The sequence below is a fragment of the Zonotrichia leucophrys genome, chromosome 3 (assembly GCF_028769735.1).
Source record: "Zonotrichia leucophrys gambelii isolate GWCS_2022_RI chromosome 3, RI_Zleu_2.0, whole genome shotgun sequence".
NCBI lineage: Eukaryota > Metazoa > Chordata > Aves > Passeriformes > Passerellidae > Zonotrichia > Zonotrichia leucophrys.
In genome coordinates, this window is record NC_088172.1 from 107,545,871 (window position 1) to 107,566,166 (window position 20,296).

The 20,296-nt window shown below is 47.5% G+C and overlaps 3 protein-coding genes across 3 annotated transcripts; all 3 read left to right on the plus strand.

Annotated features, from left to right (window-relative positions):
* The first annotated feature begins 952 nt into the window (after positions 1-952).
* Positions 953-1,906, plus strand: LOC135445072 (taste receptor type 2 member 9-like). The gene has a single exon (XM_064707102.1). The coding sequence runs from the start codon at positions 953-955 to the stop codon at positions 1,904-1,906; it is 954 nt and encodes a 317-aa protein (XP_064563172.1).
* Positions 1,907-7,904: 5,998 nt separating this feature from the next.
* LOC135445073 (taste receptor type 2 member 7-like) lies at positions 7,905-8,858 on the plus strand. Its single transcript, XM_064707103.1, has one exon. The coding sequence runs from the start codon at positions 7,905-7,907 to the stop codon at positions 8,856-8,858; it is 954 nt and encodes a 317-aa protein (XP_064563173.1).
* Positions 8,859-15,827: 6,969 nt separating this feature from the next.
* On the plus strand, positions 15,828-16,781 carry LOC135445074 (taste receptor type 2 member 40-like). The gene has a single exon (XM_064707105.1). It carries the CDS (start codon positions 15,828-15,830, stop codon positions 16,779-16,781), a length of 954 nt encoding a protein of 317 aa, XP_064563175.1.
* The last annotated feature ends 3,515 nt before the right edge of the window (positions 16,782-20,296 follow it).

The following is a 20,296-nucleotide window of genomic DNA, read 5'->3' on the forward strand; positions in this document are numbered from 1 at the left end:
CTGCCTCCACCACAGCATCATATGACATCTCCTTGGTTGCTGTGGTCCTGATGTGCAAGGCCAAATGGGACAGGTCCTGTACTACCCCAAAGGGCACGGGCAGTCCATGCCCCACAGAGCTTAACGCAGTTTGGCTGGGAAAAGCCTCTCAGCTTTCATGGTCTAAATTGATTAGGAAGCTTTAGGGCGCTTCAGTGTGGGGAAACTCAGCATGGTGCCATCTTTGAAAGCCTTCACTTTCCCAAGCAGATGAGATGGGAATCCTGGCACAGGGACTTGACTGATTTTTACCATTTGATGTCATATGCTCTGAATTGAACTTGTAAAAAAATTCAGTTCCATTTTCTGTGTCTCACATCAACTGACCCATTCTGTCTCCCATTACTAACTCTTAAGGCCAAGGTATTGGAAAAACCAACATGGATTTCAATGCCTGTGAAGCATCAAAATAAACTCCACTTCTCCAGAATCTGGACTCAATGTTGCAGCACCCAGACTCCCAGACTGAAAAGGACAATGAGTCCCCTGACCTGCTGAGCACAGCCAGGGCTCTGCATGATGATCATAGGCAAAATAGGGACAGAAGAACCCAGATCCTGAAGCCTGACACTGATCAAACATGGATCAGTATCAAAATCAAAACACTCTCCACCACAGAAAAACATCTCCGCTCTTTGTGACACCCTGCACAGCCCCCCCAAACCAACATTCAAATAGTCAAGAGTGGCCCCGGGTAAGGGGATACCCAGCACATTTACATCCCTGCACCTGCCCTGTGCCCACAGCAGCGGCACCAAAATCCCCCCAGCAGCAGCAGCAGCAGCAGCAGCAGCAGCTCTATAAAGCTCCTCTTGCCATCCCTGACACTCCACCAAGAGCAGCCACTGACCTGCCTCAGGCTCTGCTGCCACAGCCCCCTTGGCCAGCACAGCTCTGCTCCCCAGCTCGCACCATGGAAGATTCTCTCCCTCCACAGCAATCCAATGTCACTGCATACGGGGCCACCACTCTGGCCATCATCACCCTCGAGGTGGTGTTGGGCATGTGGATAAATGCCTTCCTTGTTTGTGTGCTTTGCATTGCCTGGGTCAAAAAGAAAACCCTGAACTCTAATGAGAAGATCTTGCTGCTGCTGGGATGCTCCAGGATTTCCTCTTTGTTCTTCACATGGATATATCGCTTCCTTTCAATGTTTTATCCCCATATCCTTCTTGTTCAAACCATAAGTCTACTAGTTAGATCTTTGGGAACCTTTTTTAATTATTCCAACTTGTGGGTCTCAGCCTGCCTCTGTGGTTTCTACTGCATAAAAATTGCCAATTTCAGGAACAGCTTCTTCATGTACCTGAAAGTAAATGTTGACAGGATGGTGCCCTGGCTCTTGTTGGGGTCAGAGATTGTAGCCTTGGCTATCAGCATCATCCTTTCTGATCGGGCTGAAACACGCAAAAGGAGCAATGACACTTCCACCAGCCAAGAAAATTTTTGGGAAGTAACTATCAGAAAGGATAAACATCTTTTCTCTCCTTTGTTACTCTCTGGTGTTTTATTTGCTGCCTCATTCCTGGTGGTCATCTTTTCTGCCGTTTTCCTTCTCTTTTCCCTCTGGAGACACAAGTGCACGATGCAGACAAGCTCCATGAAGGACCTCAGCATGGATGCCCACATCAGAGCCATGAAATCTGTCCTCTCCTTCTTAGTGATGTACAGCATCAACTTTGTATGTTTGGTCTTGAGAATAATTTATGGCACAAAGAAAGAAAATATCATGACACTCCTTATATACATGTACCTGTGTGCATTTCCAGGTGTTCATTCCCTTATTCTGATTTTCAGTAATCCCAAGCTGGAAGAGGCACTGCTGAAGATTATGTTCTGTGTGAAGTGTGAATTTTTCATTAAGTAGGAACTGTGATAACAGCTAGAGACCATGCAAAATGTTGATCTTTTACTATAGTAAACAAGCAAATTACAATCTGATGCAACTGTCCAGGCAGAGTAGATGATACTGATGTCCACTCTTCAACATTCAAGTTAAGAAAACTTATTTGTATCTTTCGATCTTAAATATTTTCACCTAAATACATTATTATCATATTTAGATTTAGCTAAGTCTTTGTGATATATATTTTTTAATAACGAAGTCATTTAGTCCTGATGGTAGGCAAAATTCTTAAGCCCCTGTGTGGTGAAGGGATTAATGTGGGCATGAGAGTCTGCTGGTGGGGTGATGGATCATCAGGCAGAGCCCCTTTACCTCTGCCTGGGCCCAGTGGAAGAGGGAGTGATGCTAATTGAGTGTTCAGACCCTGCCCAAGACTCACAGCCTTTGCAATCACAACCCTGGCTATCCCTCATCTCCACAGCAGCTGGCTGCTCACCCCATGGCAGCAAGGAGGTATTTTGACTGCAGCCTCACCTGCATTTCTCCCAAAAGGATCAATTTGGCATTCCAAATCCTGCCTGGCAGAGGATGGGAATATAACCCCACTGTGCAAACAGGACAACAGGATTCCTTTGCTCTCCTCCCGAAAGCGGGGAACACCTCTTGGTTATGATTTGCTCTACCAACTGTTTCAGATTGTACCCCGGTGAAATTCTGTTCATAGGCCTGCCTGGTTGTGAAGTTGAGCTTAGTGAATTACCCATTGCTCTTCCTTATTGGCTTCTTTTTTCCTAAATATATTTAGAGCTATTCCAGCTAGAGTGTATTTATTAGTGGCAATGCCCAATTTGTATTTCTTCAATAAAATGCATGAGTTGTGATTCTGTGACTCTGAAAGTTCTTATTGAACATGACAAGAATTACACGTTGAATTTGACAGAATCACAAATGAAACTGAGCTGCACCAAGACCCTTTCATGTCTGAGGTCCAGCAAAGGCTTTATTTTCTGCCAAATTTCTACACTCTAAATGGAACAGAAAAATGTGCAACACTGGAACACAAACTGGCTGTAAAAATGGAATAACAATCCTGCCAAGCAGCCACAAATATTTTGGTATTCACAGAATGAAATGGCTGCAATGAAGAGGTTTCTCTCTAGTTTGGTTTACCTTTCCTTCTGCTGTGGCCCTGTGCTGTGGCACATATTATGGGCTGTATGAGTGCCTGGCAGTGGCTGATAGCTCAGTGTGAACACGCTGAGCCCTGACACTCCCCAGAGGTGGTCACTGAGCCACAAAGTGCGAGGCAGGAACGGCCCCGGGGAGCTCAGGGGCTGCAGAGCCCCCTTCCCACTCCAGCCCTGCGTGTCCTCTGTGCCCCACTGCCTGCAAGGACAGGATTGCCTGCTCTGTGGGACTGCTCTCCTGGCCTGCTCTGACCTGGAGATGAGGTTGCCTTTTCCCAGTGCACTCTGGCTCCCTTATAGGCCCAGGAAGGTGGGGTTTGTGCAAGGTGCAGCGTGGAATGAAGCCACAGCTTCATCTCACAGTGACCCACAGGCAGATGTACAGGGTGCCTGGGCCAGGAGCTGCAGCTGGGGGCCTGTGGGGTCTCAACCAGGTGAGGTCAAGGCTGTCCCATGCTGGGAAAAGCCAATTCCAAGCACTCCAATGGTCCCAACACTGGAAACAGCTCTTCTCATCAGCGACCATTGTGGCTCCTCTGGGTAAAGGGAAGTCCTGAAGGACTGCAGGCCATGGGAGGCAGCCATGCTGGAGCAGGAGAAAAATGAAGGAGACAACGTTTTATGAACTGACAAGAACATTCCCTGTTCTCTTGGGCTCCTTAAGAGAGGAGGTGCTAGATGATCCCTGAATGTGTGAAATCAAGTCTGAGAATATTGGGGGCGTGAAGAGCAAATATTGTAGTTGTGTGCATGTTCTACATCATCCTACTCTGTTTTCAATAGGCAATAAATTAAACTGATTTTCCCTGTCTCAAGTCTGTTTTGTCTGTGAGAATAATTGGGGAGTGATTCCCCTCTCTTCATCTTGACTCATGAGCAGTTCCATCTTTTTTGCCACTCCTGTCTAATTCCAAAGTGAGAATCAAGGAGTGACTGAGTGGGGCTCTGAGAGCTGCCCGAGGACACCTTCCAAAGAGAGTGAAATGTGAAATAGTTGCAGTGGGGAGGAACACATTCAGTGCAGACAGCTCAGGGAGCATTTGCAATGGGAGGGAGCTGCAGGCTGTGGGGAAGTGCTGGGAGTCCCAAGCATGGTGCCAGGCCTTGCACAGCAAAGGGCACAGGGACCTGTGGCACCCGCCTGATGACTGGACACTCAGGACACCCCAGTCATCATGTGCACAGACAGGAAGGACACAAAATCCCAGGGATCCAGTTGTTTGGCTTACCTCCTCAGAGGCACCCAGCTTGAGCTGCCTCTGTGCTACTGTGCCATGACTAAAGTGCTTGAAAGATCCAGAGGCCTGAGACTCCACTATGGGAAAGCCAGTGCCAAGCTGGTGAGGAAACCTGGTCTGGCTGTGAGCGTGGTGTGTGCAGGGAGTGGAGAGGGGCAGCTGCCCATGGTGAAGGGGTTTTGGTGCCTGCAGTGACAGTCTCTGGTGCTGGGGCGTGACTGCCAGAGGCCTCCTGGGTGGTGAGACAGGAAAGTTTCCTTCACACCAGCATGAACAGAGCAGAACCTGAACTGGTCATTTCTTTTACCAGCTCACGCTCAGAGGGTCGTTTTACCTCACACCCAGTGCCAGGTGTGCATTGCTCATCTCACCTGCAAAAAGCTTCCTCCCTGCTTCTGAACTGAGAGATACAACCATTTAGGCCAGAGCAACCTCTCAACCACTGATTCTAGCAGGCTGCCTCACCACACTACCCAACTCTCCTTAAACAGCAACTGCCCAGAAACAAGCAAACAAATAATTAAAGCCACTTGATACCGTCTCACTCTGCCTTCTGGGGCTAAGAATGATTAGGATTTGAATTTATATTTCCATAACAAGTTCATGACACCTTCCCTGAGGAGATTTCATTTTGTTTTCTAGGATTGGCATCCTGAAACACCTGGGGCCTTCTGCTCATTGAAGTCCAGTTATGGATGGAACATATCTCAGCAGTGAGGACCGAGGAATGGTGTGAGAAACATTCCTGAAGAACAGGGCCAAGGAAGGGAGGGGATAGGTTGCTCCATGTGCTGGAGAAAGAATTCCCCTGCGGCCTGTGAAAAGCACCATGGTGAGGCAAGTGTGCCCTGCAGCCCATGGAGGTCTGTGGTGGAAAGGAGAGGCACCTGCAGCCCCAGGAGAACCCCACAGCACAATCGGTGGGCTGGGTGTATCCTGAGGGATGGCAGTCCCTTCAGAGGCCACGCTGGAATCAGCTCATGGTGAAGGACTGCAGCCCAATGGAGGGACCATTGCTAGAGCAGGGGAAGAGTGCAAGGACAGAGTGGAGGAGACAACTTGGTATGAACTGACTGCAACCCCCATTCCCCATCCCTGATGTAGTGGAAAGATGTAGAGAACCTCGGAAAGAGACGTCAAACTGATCCGAGGAAGAAGGGCAGGGTGGAAGGTAACAGGTTCATATTTTCTCTTTGTTTCTTATCAGCCTACAATATTTCCCATAGTCAATAAATAATTTGATTTTGTTCTCCTCAAGACTCTTCTGTTGATGACATTCCCTGGTGATTGACCTCCCTGTCCCTATCTCAGTCCATGAGTATTTCCATCTTATTTTCCACGCCGGCTCCAACTGTAGGTGAGAGTGTAGGAGCAGCTGGGTGGGAATGTGACAGCTGCACAAGGTCCACCCATCACAGCAGGTGAAACATGAAATATGTCCAGTAAGAGCACAGCAAAACCACTGTGAACTGATCATTTCTGTCACCAGCAGCTCAGGGCCAAAGGTGTTTAAAAGCAGCTGTGCTGGACACATCTGCCCTGTGAAAGGCCTTGAAAAAACAGAAAGAGCCATACATCCCCTTTTTCACTGCTGCTGCTCTTGCACTTCAAGCTTTAACCTGAAAGCCACAGTTGATTATACAAAAAAAGCCCAGGAAGATCCATCTAATTCCCTACATCTAGTGCAGCATCCATCCCTCCCAACCTCACATGCCACAAGACTCAGCAGGCAAAATCCCGCACCTTGCGCGTGGTACCACAGAAAACACCACAGTCCCAGTGAACCATGCTGGCTTCCATTCTTCGATTTCCCCATGAAACCCCTGAGAATGTGACTGCCAGCACAGAATCCCGCTCCTGTGCACCAACCCCACTTAGCTGGCACTGCAGGGGACAGGGTGTCCATCAGCACAGCCACCCTGCACAGCCCATGGGCACAGATGCAGGATGTGCCCAGCCTGGAGAAGCTGACCCATGAGAGATGCCAGAACTCAATTGGAATGGCTGCCCCGTGCTGGAACAGAATGGAAAACTGCTCTGGGTCACATTCCAAGTCTTTATGGTGGCCAATCAGTGCAATTAGGAGCATGTGATATGAATATTCATGTAAGATTCTGCTGGCTGTTCTATCTCACAGAAAACATGGCTGTCATCATTTGGAAGAGAGAAAATGCTGGGGGTTCATTTCCTGTAACCATAGAGCTCTTGCTTGGGCTTTCATTTCTCCTGCTTCCACCACAGCATCAGATGACATCTGCTTGGTTGCTGTGGTCCTGATGTGCAAGGCCAAATGGAACAGGTCCTGTACTACCCCAAAGGGCACGGGCAGTCCATGCCCCACAGAGCTTAACACAACTTACCTGGGAAAAACCTCACAGCTTTCAGGGTCTAAGTTGATTTGGAAGCTTTAGGGCACTGCAGTGTGGGGGAAACTCAGCATGGTGCCATCTTTGAAAGCCTTCACTTTCCCAAGCAGATGAGATGGGAATCCTGGAACAGTCACTTGTCCCAGCTATTACTCTTTTACATCATATGCCTCAAATGAAACGTGTAAAAAAATCCTACTTTCCTTCTTCTGTCTCCCATCACTTGACCCACTCTATGTCTCTTCACTTACTCTTAGGGCAATGTTGGAGAGTTTTGTTCAGACATGGCTTGAAGGAAAAAAGGCCATGATCATATACAGCTGGTTAAGCAGTAAGAAGCAGCTGTAAGTAGTAAGTTCTCAGCCTTTTTCCTTATGAGAAGAACAATAACACTGTGTCCTTGGTTAAATGATGAGAAAAACATGGTGGAAAACATGGAGTCCTTGAGGCCGGTCAATAACAGTCAACAGCCGGATGAGGAAAACAAGTATTAGCCTCAACAAGAAACTACAGGTATTAGCAACAAAGGAGGGGTTGGGATGTAATCTGTAACCAATGATGAGCTCGGTTTTTGCAATATGTATGAGCTTAATTAAAACTACTATAAAAGTATGTAAGTTGGATCAATAAATCTGAGACCGATACTCATCGATGACATGTGCAAGTCTCCCTTCACTTTGCTCAGGGCAATGCCATTGGAAAAATCAAAATGGATTTCAATGCCTGTGAAGCATCAAAATTAACTCCACTTCTCCAGAATCTGGACTCAATATAGCAGCACCCAGACTCCCAGACTGAGAAGGACACTGAGTCCCCTGACCTGCTGAGCACAGCCAGGGCTCTGCATGATGATCATAGGCAAAATAGGGACAGAAGAACCCAGATCCTGAAGCCTGACACTGATCAAACAGGGATCAGTACCACAATCAAAACACTCTCCACCGCAGAAAAACATCTCCGCTCTTTGTGACACCTGGCCCAGTCCCCCAAACCAACATTCAAATAGTCAAGAGTGGCTCCGGGTAAGGGGATACCCAGCACATTTACATCCCTGCACCTGCCCTGTGCCCACAGCAGCGGCACCAAAATCCCCCCAGCAAAGCAGCAGCAGCTCTATAAAGCTCTTCTTGCCATCCATGACACTCCACCAAGAGCAGCCACTGACCTGCTTCAGGCTCTGCTGCCACAGCCCCCTTGGCCAGCACAGCTCTGCTCCCCAGCTTGCACCATGGAAGCTTGTCATCCCACACAGCAAGCCAGTGTCACTGCATACGGGGCCACAAGTATGGCCATCATCACCCTGGAGGCATTTGCTGCCATGTGGATAAATGCTTTCATCGTTTGTGTGCTTTGCATTGCCTGGGTCAAAAAGAAAACCCTGAACTCTAATGAGAAGATCTTGCTGCTGCTGGGATGCTCCAGGATTTGCGTTTTATGCTTCTCATGGGTATGCCAGTTCATTTCTGTAATGTATCCGAACATCCTTCATGTTCAAACCACACTTCAACTACTTTCATCTTTTGCAGCAGCTTTTAATTATTCCAACTTGTGGGTCTCAGCCTGTCTTTGTGGTTTCTACTGCATAAAAATTGCCAATTTCAGGAACAGCTTCTTCATCTACCTGAAAGTAAAGGTTGACAGGATGGTGCCCTGGCTCTTGTTGGGCTCAGAGATTGTAGCCTTGGCTATGGGCATTGTTGTCTATGACCTCCATGAAACTCTGCAGAGGAACAACATCACTGCCACCTGCCAAGGAAATTTTTGGGAAGTAACTATCAGAAAGGATAAACATCTTTTGTTTTCCTGTTTTCTTTCTGGCCTCGTGTTTGCTCTCCCATTCCTGGTAGTCATGTTTTCTGCTGTTTTCCTTCTCTTTTCCCTCTGGAGACACAAGCGCACGATGCAGACAAGCTCCATGAAGGACCTCAGCATGGATGCCCACATCAGAGCCATGAAATCTGTCCTCTCCTTCTTAGTGATGTACAGCATCAACTTTGTATGTTTGGTCTTGACAATAATTTATGCCATGAAGAAAGAAAATATCATCACACTCCTTATTTACATATATCTGTTTGCTTTTCCAGGTATTCATTCCCTTATTCTGATTTTCAGTAATCCCAAGCTGGAAAAAGCAATGCTGAAAATCCTCTCCTATGTGAAGTGTGAGTTTTTCACGAAATAGGAACTGTGATAACAGATGGAGCCCATGCAAAATGTTGATTTTTACTGCAGTAAACAAGTAATTTTATTTCTGATGCAGCTGTCCAGGCAGCGTAGATGATACTGATCACTCTTCAACATCCAAGTTAAGAAAACTTCATTTCTATCTTTTGAGCTTAATTATTTAAAGCTAAATATATTAGTATCATATTGCATTATTATCGTATTTAGATTTAGGAAAACTTTGAGACATATTTTTATTATTAAGAAAGTAATTTATCCCTGATGGTAGGAATAATGCCTAGGTCCCTGTGTGGTGAAGGGATTAATGTGGGCATGAGAGTCTGCTGGTGGGGTGATGGATCATCAGGCAGAGCCCCTTTACCTCTGCCTGGGCCCAGTGGAAGAGGGAGTGATGCTAATTGAGTGTTCAGCCCCTGCCCAAGACTCACAGCCTTTGCAATCACAACCCTGGCTATCCCTCATCTCCACAGCAGCTGGCTGCTCACCCCCATTCACCATGGCAGCAAGGAGGTATTTTGACTGCAGCCTCACCTGCATTTCTCCCAAAAGGATCGATTTGGCATTTCAAATCCTGCCTGGCAGAGGATGGGAATATGACCCCACTGTGCAGACAGGACAACAGGATTGCTTTGCTCTCCTCCCCAAAGCAGGGAACACCTCTCGGTTATGATTTGCTCTACCAACTGTGTCAGATTGTACCCCGGTGAAATTGTGTTCATAGACCTACCTGGTGGTGAAGTTGAGCTTAATGAATTACCCATTGCTCTTCCTTATTTGCTTCTTTTTCTCTAAATATATTTAGAGCTAGTCCAGCTAGAGTGTATCTATTAGTGGCAATTCCCAATTTGTAATTCTTCAATAAAATGCATGAGTTGTGATTCTGTGACTCTGAAAGTTCTTATTGAACATGAAAAGAATTACACGTTGAATTTGACAGAATCACAAATGAAACTGAGCTGCACCCAGACCCTTTCATGTCTGAGGTCCAGCAAGGGCTTTATTTTCTGCCAAATTTCTACACGCTAAATGGAACAGAAAAATGTGCAACACTGGAACACAAACTGGCTGTCAAAATGGAAAACAATCCTGCCAAGCAGCCACAAATGTTTTGGTATTCACAGAATGAAAGGGCTCCAATGAAGATGTTTCTCTCTAGTTTGGTTTACCTTTCCTTCTGCTGTGGCCCTGTGCTGTGGCACATATTATGGGCTGTATGAGTGCCTGGCAGTGGCTGATAGCTCAGTGTGAACACGCTGAGCCCTGACACTCCCCAGAGGTGGTCACTGAGCCACAAAAGCGAGGCAGGAACAACCCTGGGGAGCTCAGGGGCTGCAGAGCCCCCTTCCCACTCCAGCCGTGCGTGTCCTCTGTGCCCCACTGCCTGCAAGAACAGGATTGCCTGCTCTGTGGGACTGCTCTCCTGGCCTGCTCTTACCTGGAGATGAGGTTGCCTTTTCCCAGTGCACTCTGGCTCCCTTACAGCCCCAGGAAGGTGGGGTTTGTGCAAGGTGCAACGTGGAATGAAGCCACAGCTTCATCTCACAGTGACCCACAGGCAGATGTACAGGGTGCCTGGGCCAGGAGCTGCAGCTGGGGGCCTGTGGGGTCTCAACCAGGTGAGGTCAAGGCTGTCCCATGCTGGGAAAAGCCAATTCCAGGCACTCCAAAGGTCCCAACACTGGAAACAGCTCTTCTCATCAGCGACCATTGTGGCTCCTCTGGGTAAAGGGAAGTCCTGAAGGACTGCAGGCCATGGAAGAGAGCCATGCAGGAGCAGGAGAAAAATGAAGGAGACAACGTTTTATGAACTGACAAGAACATTCCCTGTTCTCATGGGCTCCTTAGGAGAGGAGGTGGTAGATGATCCCTGAATGTGTGAAATCAAGTCTGAGAATATTGGGGGCGTGAAGAGCAAATATTGTAGTTGTGTGCATGTTCTACATCATCCTACTCTGTTTTCAAAAGGCAAAAATTAAACTGATTTTCCCTGTCTCAAGTCTGTTTTGTCTGTGAGAATAATTGGGGAGTGATTCCCCTCTCTTCATTTTGACTCGTGAGCAGTTCCATCTTTTTTGCCACTCCTGCCTAATTCCAAAGTGAGAATCAAGGAGTGACTGAGTGGGGCTCTGAGAGCTGCCCGAGGACACCTTCCAAAGAGAGTGAAATGTGAAATAGTTGCAGTGGGGAGGAACACATTCAGTGCAGACAGCTCAGGGAGCAGCTGCAATGGGAGGGAGCTGCAGGCTGTGGGGAAGTGCTGGGAGTCCCAAGCATGGTGCCAGGCCTTGCACAGCAAAGGGCACAGGGACCTGTGGCACCTGCCTGCTGACTGGACACTCAGGACACCCCAGTCATCGTGTGCACAGACAGGAAGGACACAAAATCCCAGGGATCCAATTGTTTGGCTTACCTCCTCAGAGGCACCCAGCTTGAGCTGCTTCTGTGCTACTGTGCCATGACTAAAGTGCTTGAAAGATCCAGAGGCCTGAGGCTCCACTATGGGAAAGCCAGTGCCAAGCTGGTGAGGAAACCTGGTCTGGCTGTGAGCATGGTGTGTGCAGGGAGTGGAGAGGGGCAGCTGCCCACGGTGAAGGGGCTTTGCTGTCTGCAGTGACAGTCTCTGGTGCTGGGGCGTGACTGCCAGAGGCCTCCTGGGTGGTGAGACAGGAAAGTTTCCTTCACACCAGCATGAACAGAGCAGAACCTGAACTGGTCATTTCTTTTACCAGCTCACGCTTAGAGGGTCATTTTACCTCACACCCAGTGCCAGGTGTGCATTTCTCATCTCACCTGTAAAAAGTTTCCTCCCTGCTTCTGAACTGAGAGATACAACCATTTAGACTAGAGCAACCACTCAATCTCTGCGGTATGACTTTTTCCAAAGACCACACATACTAGCAGGCTGCCTCACCAAACTACCCAACTCTCCTTTAACAGCAACTGCCCAGAAACAAGCAAACAAATAATTAAAGCCACTTGATAACATGCTAATCCACCTTCTGGGGCAAGGAGGCCTTTGGATTTGAATTTTTATTTCCATAACAAGTTCATGACACCTTCCCTGAGGAGATTTCATTTTTTTTCCTGGATTGCCATCCTGAAAGAACTGGGACCATCTGCTCATTGAAGTCCAGTTATGGATGGAACATAACCAAGTAGGGAGGACCGAGGAATATTGTGCGAAACTTTCCTGAAGAACAGGGCCAAGGAAGGGAGGGGATAGGTTGCTCCATGTGCTGGAGAAAGAATTCCCTGCAGTCTGTGAAAAGCACCAAGGTGAGGCAAGTGTGCCCTGCAGCCCATGGAGGTCTGTGATGGAAAGGAGAGGCACCTGCAGCCCCAGGAGAACCCCACAGCACGGTCGGTGTTCTGGGTGTATCCTGAGGGATGGCAGCCCCTGCAGAGGCCACGCTGGAATCAGCTCATGGTGAAGGACTGCAGCCCAATGGAGGGACCATTGCTAGAGCAGGGGAAGAGTGCAAGGACAGAGTGGAGGAGACAACTTGGTATGAACTGACTGCAACCCCCATTCCCCATCCCTGATGTAGGGGAAAGATGTAGAGAACCTGGGAAAGAGACGTCAAACTGATCCGAGGAAGAAGGAGAAGGTGGAAGGTAGCAGGTTCAAATTTTCTCTTTGGTTCTTATCAACCTACAATATTTCCCATAGTCAATAAATAATTTGATTTTGTTCTTCTCAAGACTCTTCTGTTGATGACATTCCCTGGTGATTGACCTCCCTGTCCCTATCTCAGTCCATGAGTATTTCCATCTTATTTTCCACGCCGGCACCGAATATAGGTGAGAATGTAGGAGCAGCTGGGTGGGAATGTGACAGCTGCACAAGGTCCACCAATCACAACAGGTGAAACATGATATATCTCCAGCAAGAACACAGCAAAACCACTGTGAACTGATCATTTCTGTCACCAGCATCTCAGGTCCAAAGGCAGAGAGAAAGCAACTGTGCTGGACACATCTTCCCTATGAAAGGCCTTGAAAGTACAGAAACAGCCATACATCCCCTTTTTCACTGCTGCTGCTCATGCACGTCATGCTTTAACCTGAAAGCCATAGTTGATTACACAAAATTCTCCTGGAAGATCCATTTAATTAGCTACATCCAGTGCAGCATCCATCCCTCCCAACCTCACATGCCACAACACTCAGCAGGCAAAATCCAGCAACTTACACATGGTACCACACTAAACACCACACAAAGTCCCAGAAAACAACACTGCAGTTCCATTCTTCCATTCCCTTGAAACCTCTGAGAATGTGACAGCCAGCACAGAATCCCTGTCTGTCCTGTGCACCAGCCCCACTTAGCTGGCACTGCAGGGGACAGGGTGTCCATCAGCACAGCCACCCTGCACAGCCCATGAGGACAGATGCAGGATGTGCCCAGCCTGGAGAAGCTGACCCATGACAGATGCCAGAACTCAATTGGAATGGCTGCCCCGTGCTGGAACAGAATGGAAAACTGCTCTGGGTCACATTCCAAGTCTGTATGGTGGCCAATCAGTGCAATTATGAGCATGTGTCATGGGTTGAGCCTGGCACAGAGCCAGTGCCCCCCATGAAATTGCCCTCACCCTGGTGTCTGCTGTGAGATGTGACCAGGAATAAGCAAAACAGGCTTTAGCTTAAACATAAAGAACAGTTTATTACCTAAACTACAGGAAGATAGGGAAAGACCATAAGGAAAAGAAAAAAAAAAAATTGAAAACCTTACAAAAACCACTTTCCTCCTCCCCACTACCTGACTTTCCCAATCCGATACATTCTCCCAAAACACCCAACTGCCCAGCCTAGCACCACACTTTAGTATACTCAAACTTCAGTTCATGAAGAGGAAAGGAGTCCTTCTTGTTCCATAGGCTTCCCCTGGAAACACACTGAAACCTCGTGTGCTTCCCTGTCACTTCGGCACCGCCCGGAAAAAAAAGTCCTTTTGCCGCTTGTGACATCTTCCTTCCATGCCCAGTGCTCTCACCACTGACGCATGGACCAGAGCTGCTTTTAGGGTTGTCTTTCAAGGATGCCTTGTCTCACTCCAAAAAGGCACAGTCTCTGCTTTGGGACATCTGTCCCCCCCATATTTTTCCAACCCCCTGGGGCCGGGGGGTCCTCACGATGAACCCTCCTGGTTCTGAGCCACTGCTTCCCCCTAAGTGCAGTCTCTGTGTCACAGGAACAGAGTCCATGGCCACAAGAAAAGTCCAGCCAAAAGGCCACTCCAAATCATCTCCCCCCATTCAATCATCTCCACGTTCTTCGGGCCAGGTCCTTGTCTCATCTCATCTCTTATCTCCCTTCTTATTCAGCTTCGAGGAGGATTAGCATTTTTGCAAGGCCCCAATCATGAAAGAAAGGGGTTAAAACTTTCAGTCTCTGTCCCGGAGCTGCGGCACTCCCACACACGCTGCCCACACGCTGCCGCTCCGGCCGGGCACTCTTCTCCCCCCTTCTCCTCCTGGGCCGGCTGCTATCACATTCGGTGTCGCCGGCTCTCTCTCTCTCCCTCCTGGGGGGGGGGGGAATGGCTGCCCGAGGGCTGACTCCCTGGGGTCTTCCACCCTTCCATCCTCGAAGGCCTCCTCACCTCCCACCTCTGTCCAGGCCCAGGGCCTACCGCATGGCTGCCCCTCCCCCGCCCAGCAGCAGCGGTCTGGACGGGGGAGAGATCTGACCTCTTCGCCGCGACGTCCCAAGAGAGCCTCCCAGGGCCAGAGCCCTGCTTTTAACCCCTGTGTATTCTCGGAGGTGTGTCCAAACCCCACTGGCTACACCAGGTGTCAGTATCAAACTCCAAACACCCATTGGTTTGACCACAGCATCCCAGAATTCCCACTCCTTCCTGGTCAAACCACCACAGCATGTGATATGAATATTCATGTAACATCCTGCTGGCTGTTCTATCCCACAGAAAACATGGTTATCATCACTTGGAAGAGAGAAAATGCTCAGGGTTCATATCCTGTAGCCATGGAGCTCTTGCTTGGGCTTTCATTTTTCCTGTTTCCACCACAGCATCAGATGACATCTGCTTGGTTGCTGTGGTCCTGATGTGCAAGGCCAAATGGGACAGGTCCTGTACTACCCCAAAGGGCACGGGCAGTCCATGCCCCTACACAGCTTAACACAACTTGCCTGGGAAAAACCTCACAACTTTCAGGGTCTAAATTGATATGGAAGCATTAGGGCTCTGCAGTGTAGGGAAAATTCAGCATTGTTCTGTCTTTGAAAGACTTCACTTTCCCAAGCAGAGGAGATGGGAATCCTGGAACAGACACTTGTCCTAGCTATTAGTCTTTTACATCATATGCTCAAACTCAAACTTGTAAGAAGTACCAGCTTTATTTTCTCGGCTCCCATCACCTGCCTCAATATGTGCCCCTTCACATATCCTTAAGGCAATGACATTGGAAAAACCAATATGGATTTCAATGCCTGTGAAGCATCAAAATGAACTCCACTTCTCGAGCATCTGGACTCAATGTAGCAGCACCAGACTCTCAGACTGAAAAGGACAATGAGTCCCCTGACCTGCTGAGCACAACCAGGGCTCTGCATGATGATCATAGGCAAAATAGGGACAGAAGAACCCAGATCCTGAAGCCTGACACTGATCAAACAGGGATCAGTATCAAAATCAAAATACTCTCCACCACAGAAAACTATCTCCGCTCTTTGTGACACTCTGCACAGCCCCCCCAAACCAACATTCAAATAGTCAAGAGTGGCCCCGGGTAAGGGGATACCCAGCACATTTACATCCCTGCACCTGCCCTGTGTCCACAGCAGCGGCACCAAAATCCCCCCCAGCAGAAGCAGCAGCAGCAGCAGCTCTATAAAGCTCCTCTTGCCATCCCTGACACTCCACTAAGAGCAGCCACAGACCTTACTCAGGCTCTGCTGCAACAGCCCCCTTGGCCAGCACAGCTCTTGCTCCCCAGCTTGCACCATGGAAGCGTCTCACTCTCCACTGCAATCCAATGTCACTTCTTATTGGGCTATAATTGTGGCCATCAGCACCCTGGAGGCATTTGCTGGCATGTGGATAAATGCCTTCCTTGTTTGCGTGCTTTGCATTGCCTGGGTCCAAAAGAAAATCCTGAACTCTAATGAGAAGATCTTGCTGCTGCTGGGATGCTCCAGGATTTTCTCTTTGTGCTTCTCATACTTATACTACTGCATCGCAAGAATTTATCCTAACTACTTTTATGTTTACCCCATACTTCAACTCTTTGCATCTTTTGCAGCAGTTTTTAATTATTCCAACTTGTGGGTCTCAGCCTGTCTTTGTGGTTTCTACTGCGTAAAAATTGCCAATTTCAGGAACAGCTTCTTCATCTACCTGAAAGTAAAAATTGACAGGATGGTGCCCTGGCTCTTGTTGGGCTCAGAGATTATAGCCTTGGCTATGGGCATCGTTTTCTATGACATCAATGAAATTCTGCAGAAGAACAACATCACTTCCACCAGTCAAGAAAATTTTTGGGAAGTAACTATCAGAAAGGATAAACATCTTTTCTCATCTTTTTTTCTCATTGGCTTTGGATATGCTGCCTCATTCCTGGTAGTCATCTTTTCTGCTCTTTTCCTTCTCTTTTCTCTCTGGAGACACAAGCGCACGATGCAGACAAGCTCCATGAAGGACCTCAGCATGGATGCCCACATCAGAGCCATGAAATCTGTCCTCTCCTTCTTAGTGATGTACAGCATCAACTTTGTTTGTTTGGTCTTGAATATAATTTATGCCATGAAGATAGAAAATATCATCACACTCCTTACTTACATATATCTGTTTGCTTTTCCAGGTATTCATTCCCTTATTCTGATTTTCAGTAATCCCAAGATGGAAAAAGCAATGCTGAAAATTCTCTCCTATGTGAAGTGGGAGTTTTTCTTCAAGTAGGATCAGTAATTAAAGATGGAGCCCATGAAAAATGTTGATCTATTTCTGTAGAAAATAATTGATTGAATTTCTGATGCAACTCTCCAGGCAGGGTAGATGATACTGATGTTCACTCTTAATCAACAGAGTTGAAGAATTCATTCTGATCTTTTGAGCTAAATTACTGTGAGATACATGCATTATATCATTTCTAGGCTTAGTTAAATCTTTGAGATATACATTTTTTATTAACAAAGTCATTTAATCCTGATGGTAGGAACGATGCCTAAGCCCCTGTGTGGTGAAGGGATTAATGTGGGCATGAGAGTCTGCTGGTGGGGTGATGGATCATCAGGCAGAGCCCCTTTACCTCTGCCTGGGCCCAGTGGAAGAGGGAGTGATGCTAATTGAGTGTTCAGACCCTGCCCAAGACTCACAGCCTTTGCAATCACAACCCTGGCTATCCCTCATCTCCACAGCAGCTGGCTGCCCACCCCCATTCACCATGGCAGCAAGGAGGTATTTTGACTGTAGCCTCACCTGCATTTCTCCCAAAAGGATCGATTTGGCATTCCAAATCCTGCCTGGCAGAGGATGGGAATATGACCTCACTGTGCAGACAGGACAACAGGATTGCTTTGCTCTCCTCCCCAAAGCAGGGAACTCGTCCTGGTTAAGATTTGCTCTTTTGCTTTTGTCAGATTACACTCTGGTGAAATTCTGTTCATAGGCCTACCTGGTGGTGAAGTTGAGCTTAATGAATTACCCACTGCTCTTCCTTCTTTGCTTCTTTTTTACTAAATATATCTAGATCTAGTCCAGTGAATGCATTTACTAGTGGCAATTCCCAATTTGTACTTCTACAATAAAATGCATGAGTTGTGATTCTGTGACTCTGAAAGTTCATATTGAACATGACAAGACTCATATGTTGAATTTCTCAGAATCTGAAATTAAACTGAGTCCCTTTCATCTCTGAGGACCAGCAAGGGCTTTATTTCCTTTCAAATGTCTACACTTCTAATGGAACAGAAAAATGTGCAAGACTGGAACACAAACTGGATGCAAAAACTGGAATAACATTACTGCAAACCTGCCACAAATGTTTTGGTATTCACAGAATGAAATGGCTGCAATGAAGAGGTTTCTCTCTAGTTTGGTTTACCTTTCCTTCTGCTGTGGCCCTGTGCTGTGGCACATATTATGGGCTGTATGAGTGCCTGGCAGTGGCTGATAGCTCAGTGTGAACACGCTGAGCCCTGACACTCCCCAGAGGTGGTCACTGAGCCACAAAGAGCGAGGCAGGAATGGCCCCGGGGAGCTCAGGGGCTGCAGAGCCCCCTTCCCACTCCAGCCCTGCGTGTCCTCTGTGCCCCACTGCCTGCAGGGACAGGATTGCCTGCTCTGTGGGACTGCTCCCCGGGCCTGCTCTCACCTGGAGATGAGGTTGGCTTTGCCCAGTGCACTCTGGCTCAGGGAAACACCCAGACAACAGACTTTGCTCTGCAACAGTGGTCACAAGGGGCTTCAGGGTGAGAGAGCGACAAGAGTGTTGACCTGATGTTCAGAAGGCTTGATTTATAATTTTATGATATATATTACATTATTACTATACTAAAACATAATACAAGGAAAGTTCTCAGAACACTAGCTAAGCTAAGAATAGAACATGAATGAATAACAAAGGTCTTTGTCTCATCAGAGAACGAGACCCAGGTCTGCCGTGAGTGGTCAGTAAATCCAAACATCCACAGAATCACGGATCCACGTTACATTCCACAGCAGCAGATAACCATTGTTTACGCTTTGTTGCTGAAACTTCTCAGCTTCAGCAGGAAAAATCCCATCGAAAGGATTTTAATGAAAAGATGTCTGTGACATTGATCTCAATTGGGGAAAGAGCTTGAGGAGTCAGGAGTGGAGGAGACAACTTGTTAAGAGCTGACTGCAGCCCCTATTCGACTTGCCCCTGTGCTGCTGTTAGGGAGGAGGTGGGGATGAAGGAGGGAAGTTGAGCCTCAGATGAAAGGGGCGTGGAGGGAGTGTGATCAAGTTTTCCATTTCTTCCTCATTATCATGCTCTATTTTCTATATTTACATAAATTAAATTCATTTTCCTGGTTTCAAATTCTTTGTGCCCCTGACAGTAACTTGTGAGTGATCGCCCTGCCATTATTTCGAACTCTGAGTATTTCCATTGGTTTTTTCACCACTTGTGGTTCACTGGGTGAGAGAGAAGGAAGAGCTCAATGGAGTTCTGGCTGCTCCCTGAGAGAAACCAATCACAGCAGGGAAAACATGAAATAGTGCCAACAAATACAAAACAGAACCTGAACTGGTCGCTTCTACCAGCAGCTCAGGTCCAGAGGCAGATTGTAAGCACCTCTGCTGGACATATCTCCCTATGAAAGAGCTTCAAAACACAGAAAGAGCCACACATGCCTTCTTCCCCTGCTGCTGATCATGCACTTCATCCTTTTATCTGACACTCCTCATCCAGTTTCATGGGAAAACCCTGGAAGATCCATGGCATTCCCTACATCCAGTGCAGCATCCATCCCTCCCAACCTCACATGCCACAAGACTCAGCAGGCAAAATCCAGCACCTTGCACATGTTAACACACTGAACACCACACAAAGTCCCAGAAAACAACACTGCAGATCCATTCTTCCATTTCCCCATGAAACCCCTGAGAATGTGACAGCCAGCACAGAATCCCTGTCTGTCCTGTGCACCAGCTCAACTCAGCTGGCACTGCAGGGGACAGGGTGTCCATCAGCACAGCCACCCTGCACAGCCCATGGGCACAGATGCAGGATGTGCCCAGCCTGGAGAAGCTGACACATGAGAGGTGCCAGAACTCAATGGCAATGGTGCCCAGTGTTGGCTTAATATGGAAAATGTTGTCTGGGTCACATTCCAAGTCTGTATGATGGCCAATCAATGCAATTAGGAGCATGTGATATGAATATTCATGTAACATCCTGCTGGTTGTTCTATCCCACAGAAAACATGACTGTTGGAATCCATAAAGTCAGAGGGTTTTTAGGAAAAGGTTAAAAAATAGTATGTAGGCCTCAGCCTGAGGCCAAAGTTCTGTTACAGCAGGAAAGTTTCCCAAGCAAGCAGAAAAGTTTCCCAAGCAGTAGACGTGACAAATAACAATAGGACTTTGTATACTTGGCTTTAGGATGGCAACAAGTTTATTTAATGTATATCTTTAGAAGATTACCATGAATAGAACTCTGTTCTTTGTTTCTTATGAAATACTTTGTTTTAACTACCATTACATATGTTTTATAAGGTTGGATGGAAAGCATGTCAATATGTCTTGGTTTTGTGTGATTAGCAGAGATGACTTTATGTCATTCCGTATTACCCCACCTTCTGTGTCATTTCCCGGTAGGCCAGCAAGCTGTTAACATCTAATTCCATTGTAACAATGTTCTGAGACTGATGCGCTAACAATAAAAAAAGGCTGGTCTGGATTTGTCCATTGTTGTCCATATTTGGACTTTTTGCCGCGGCAAGTGG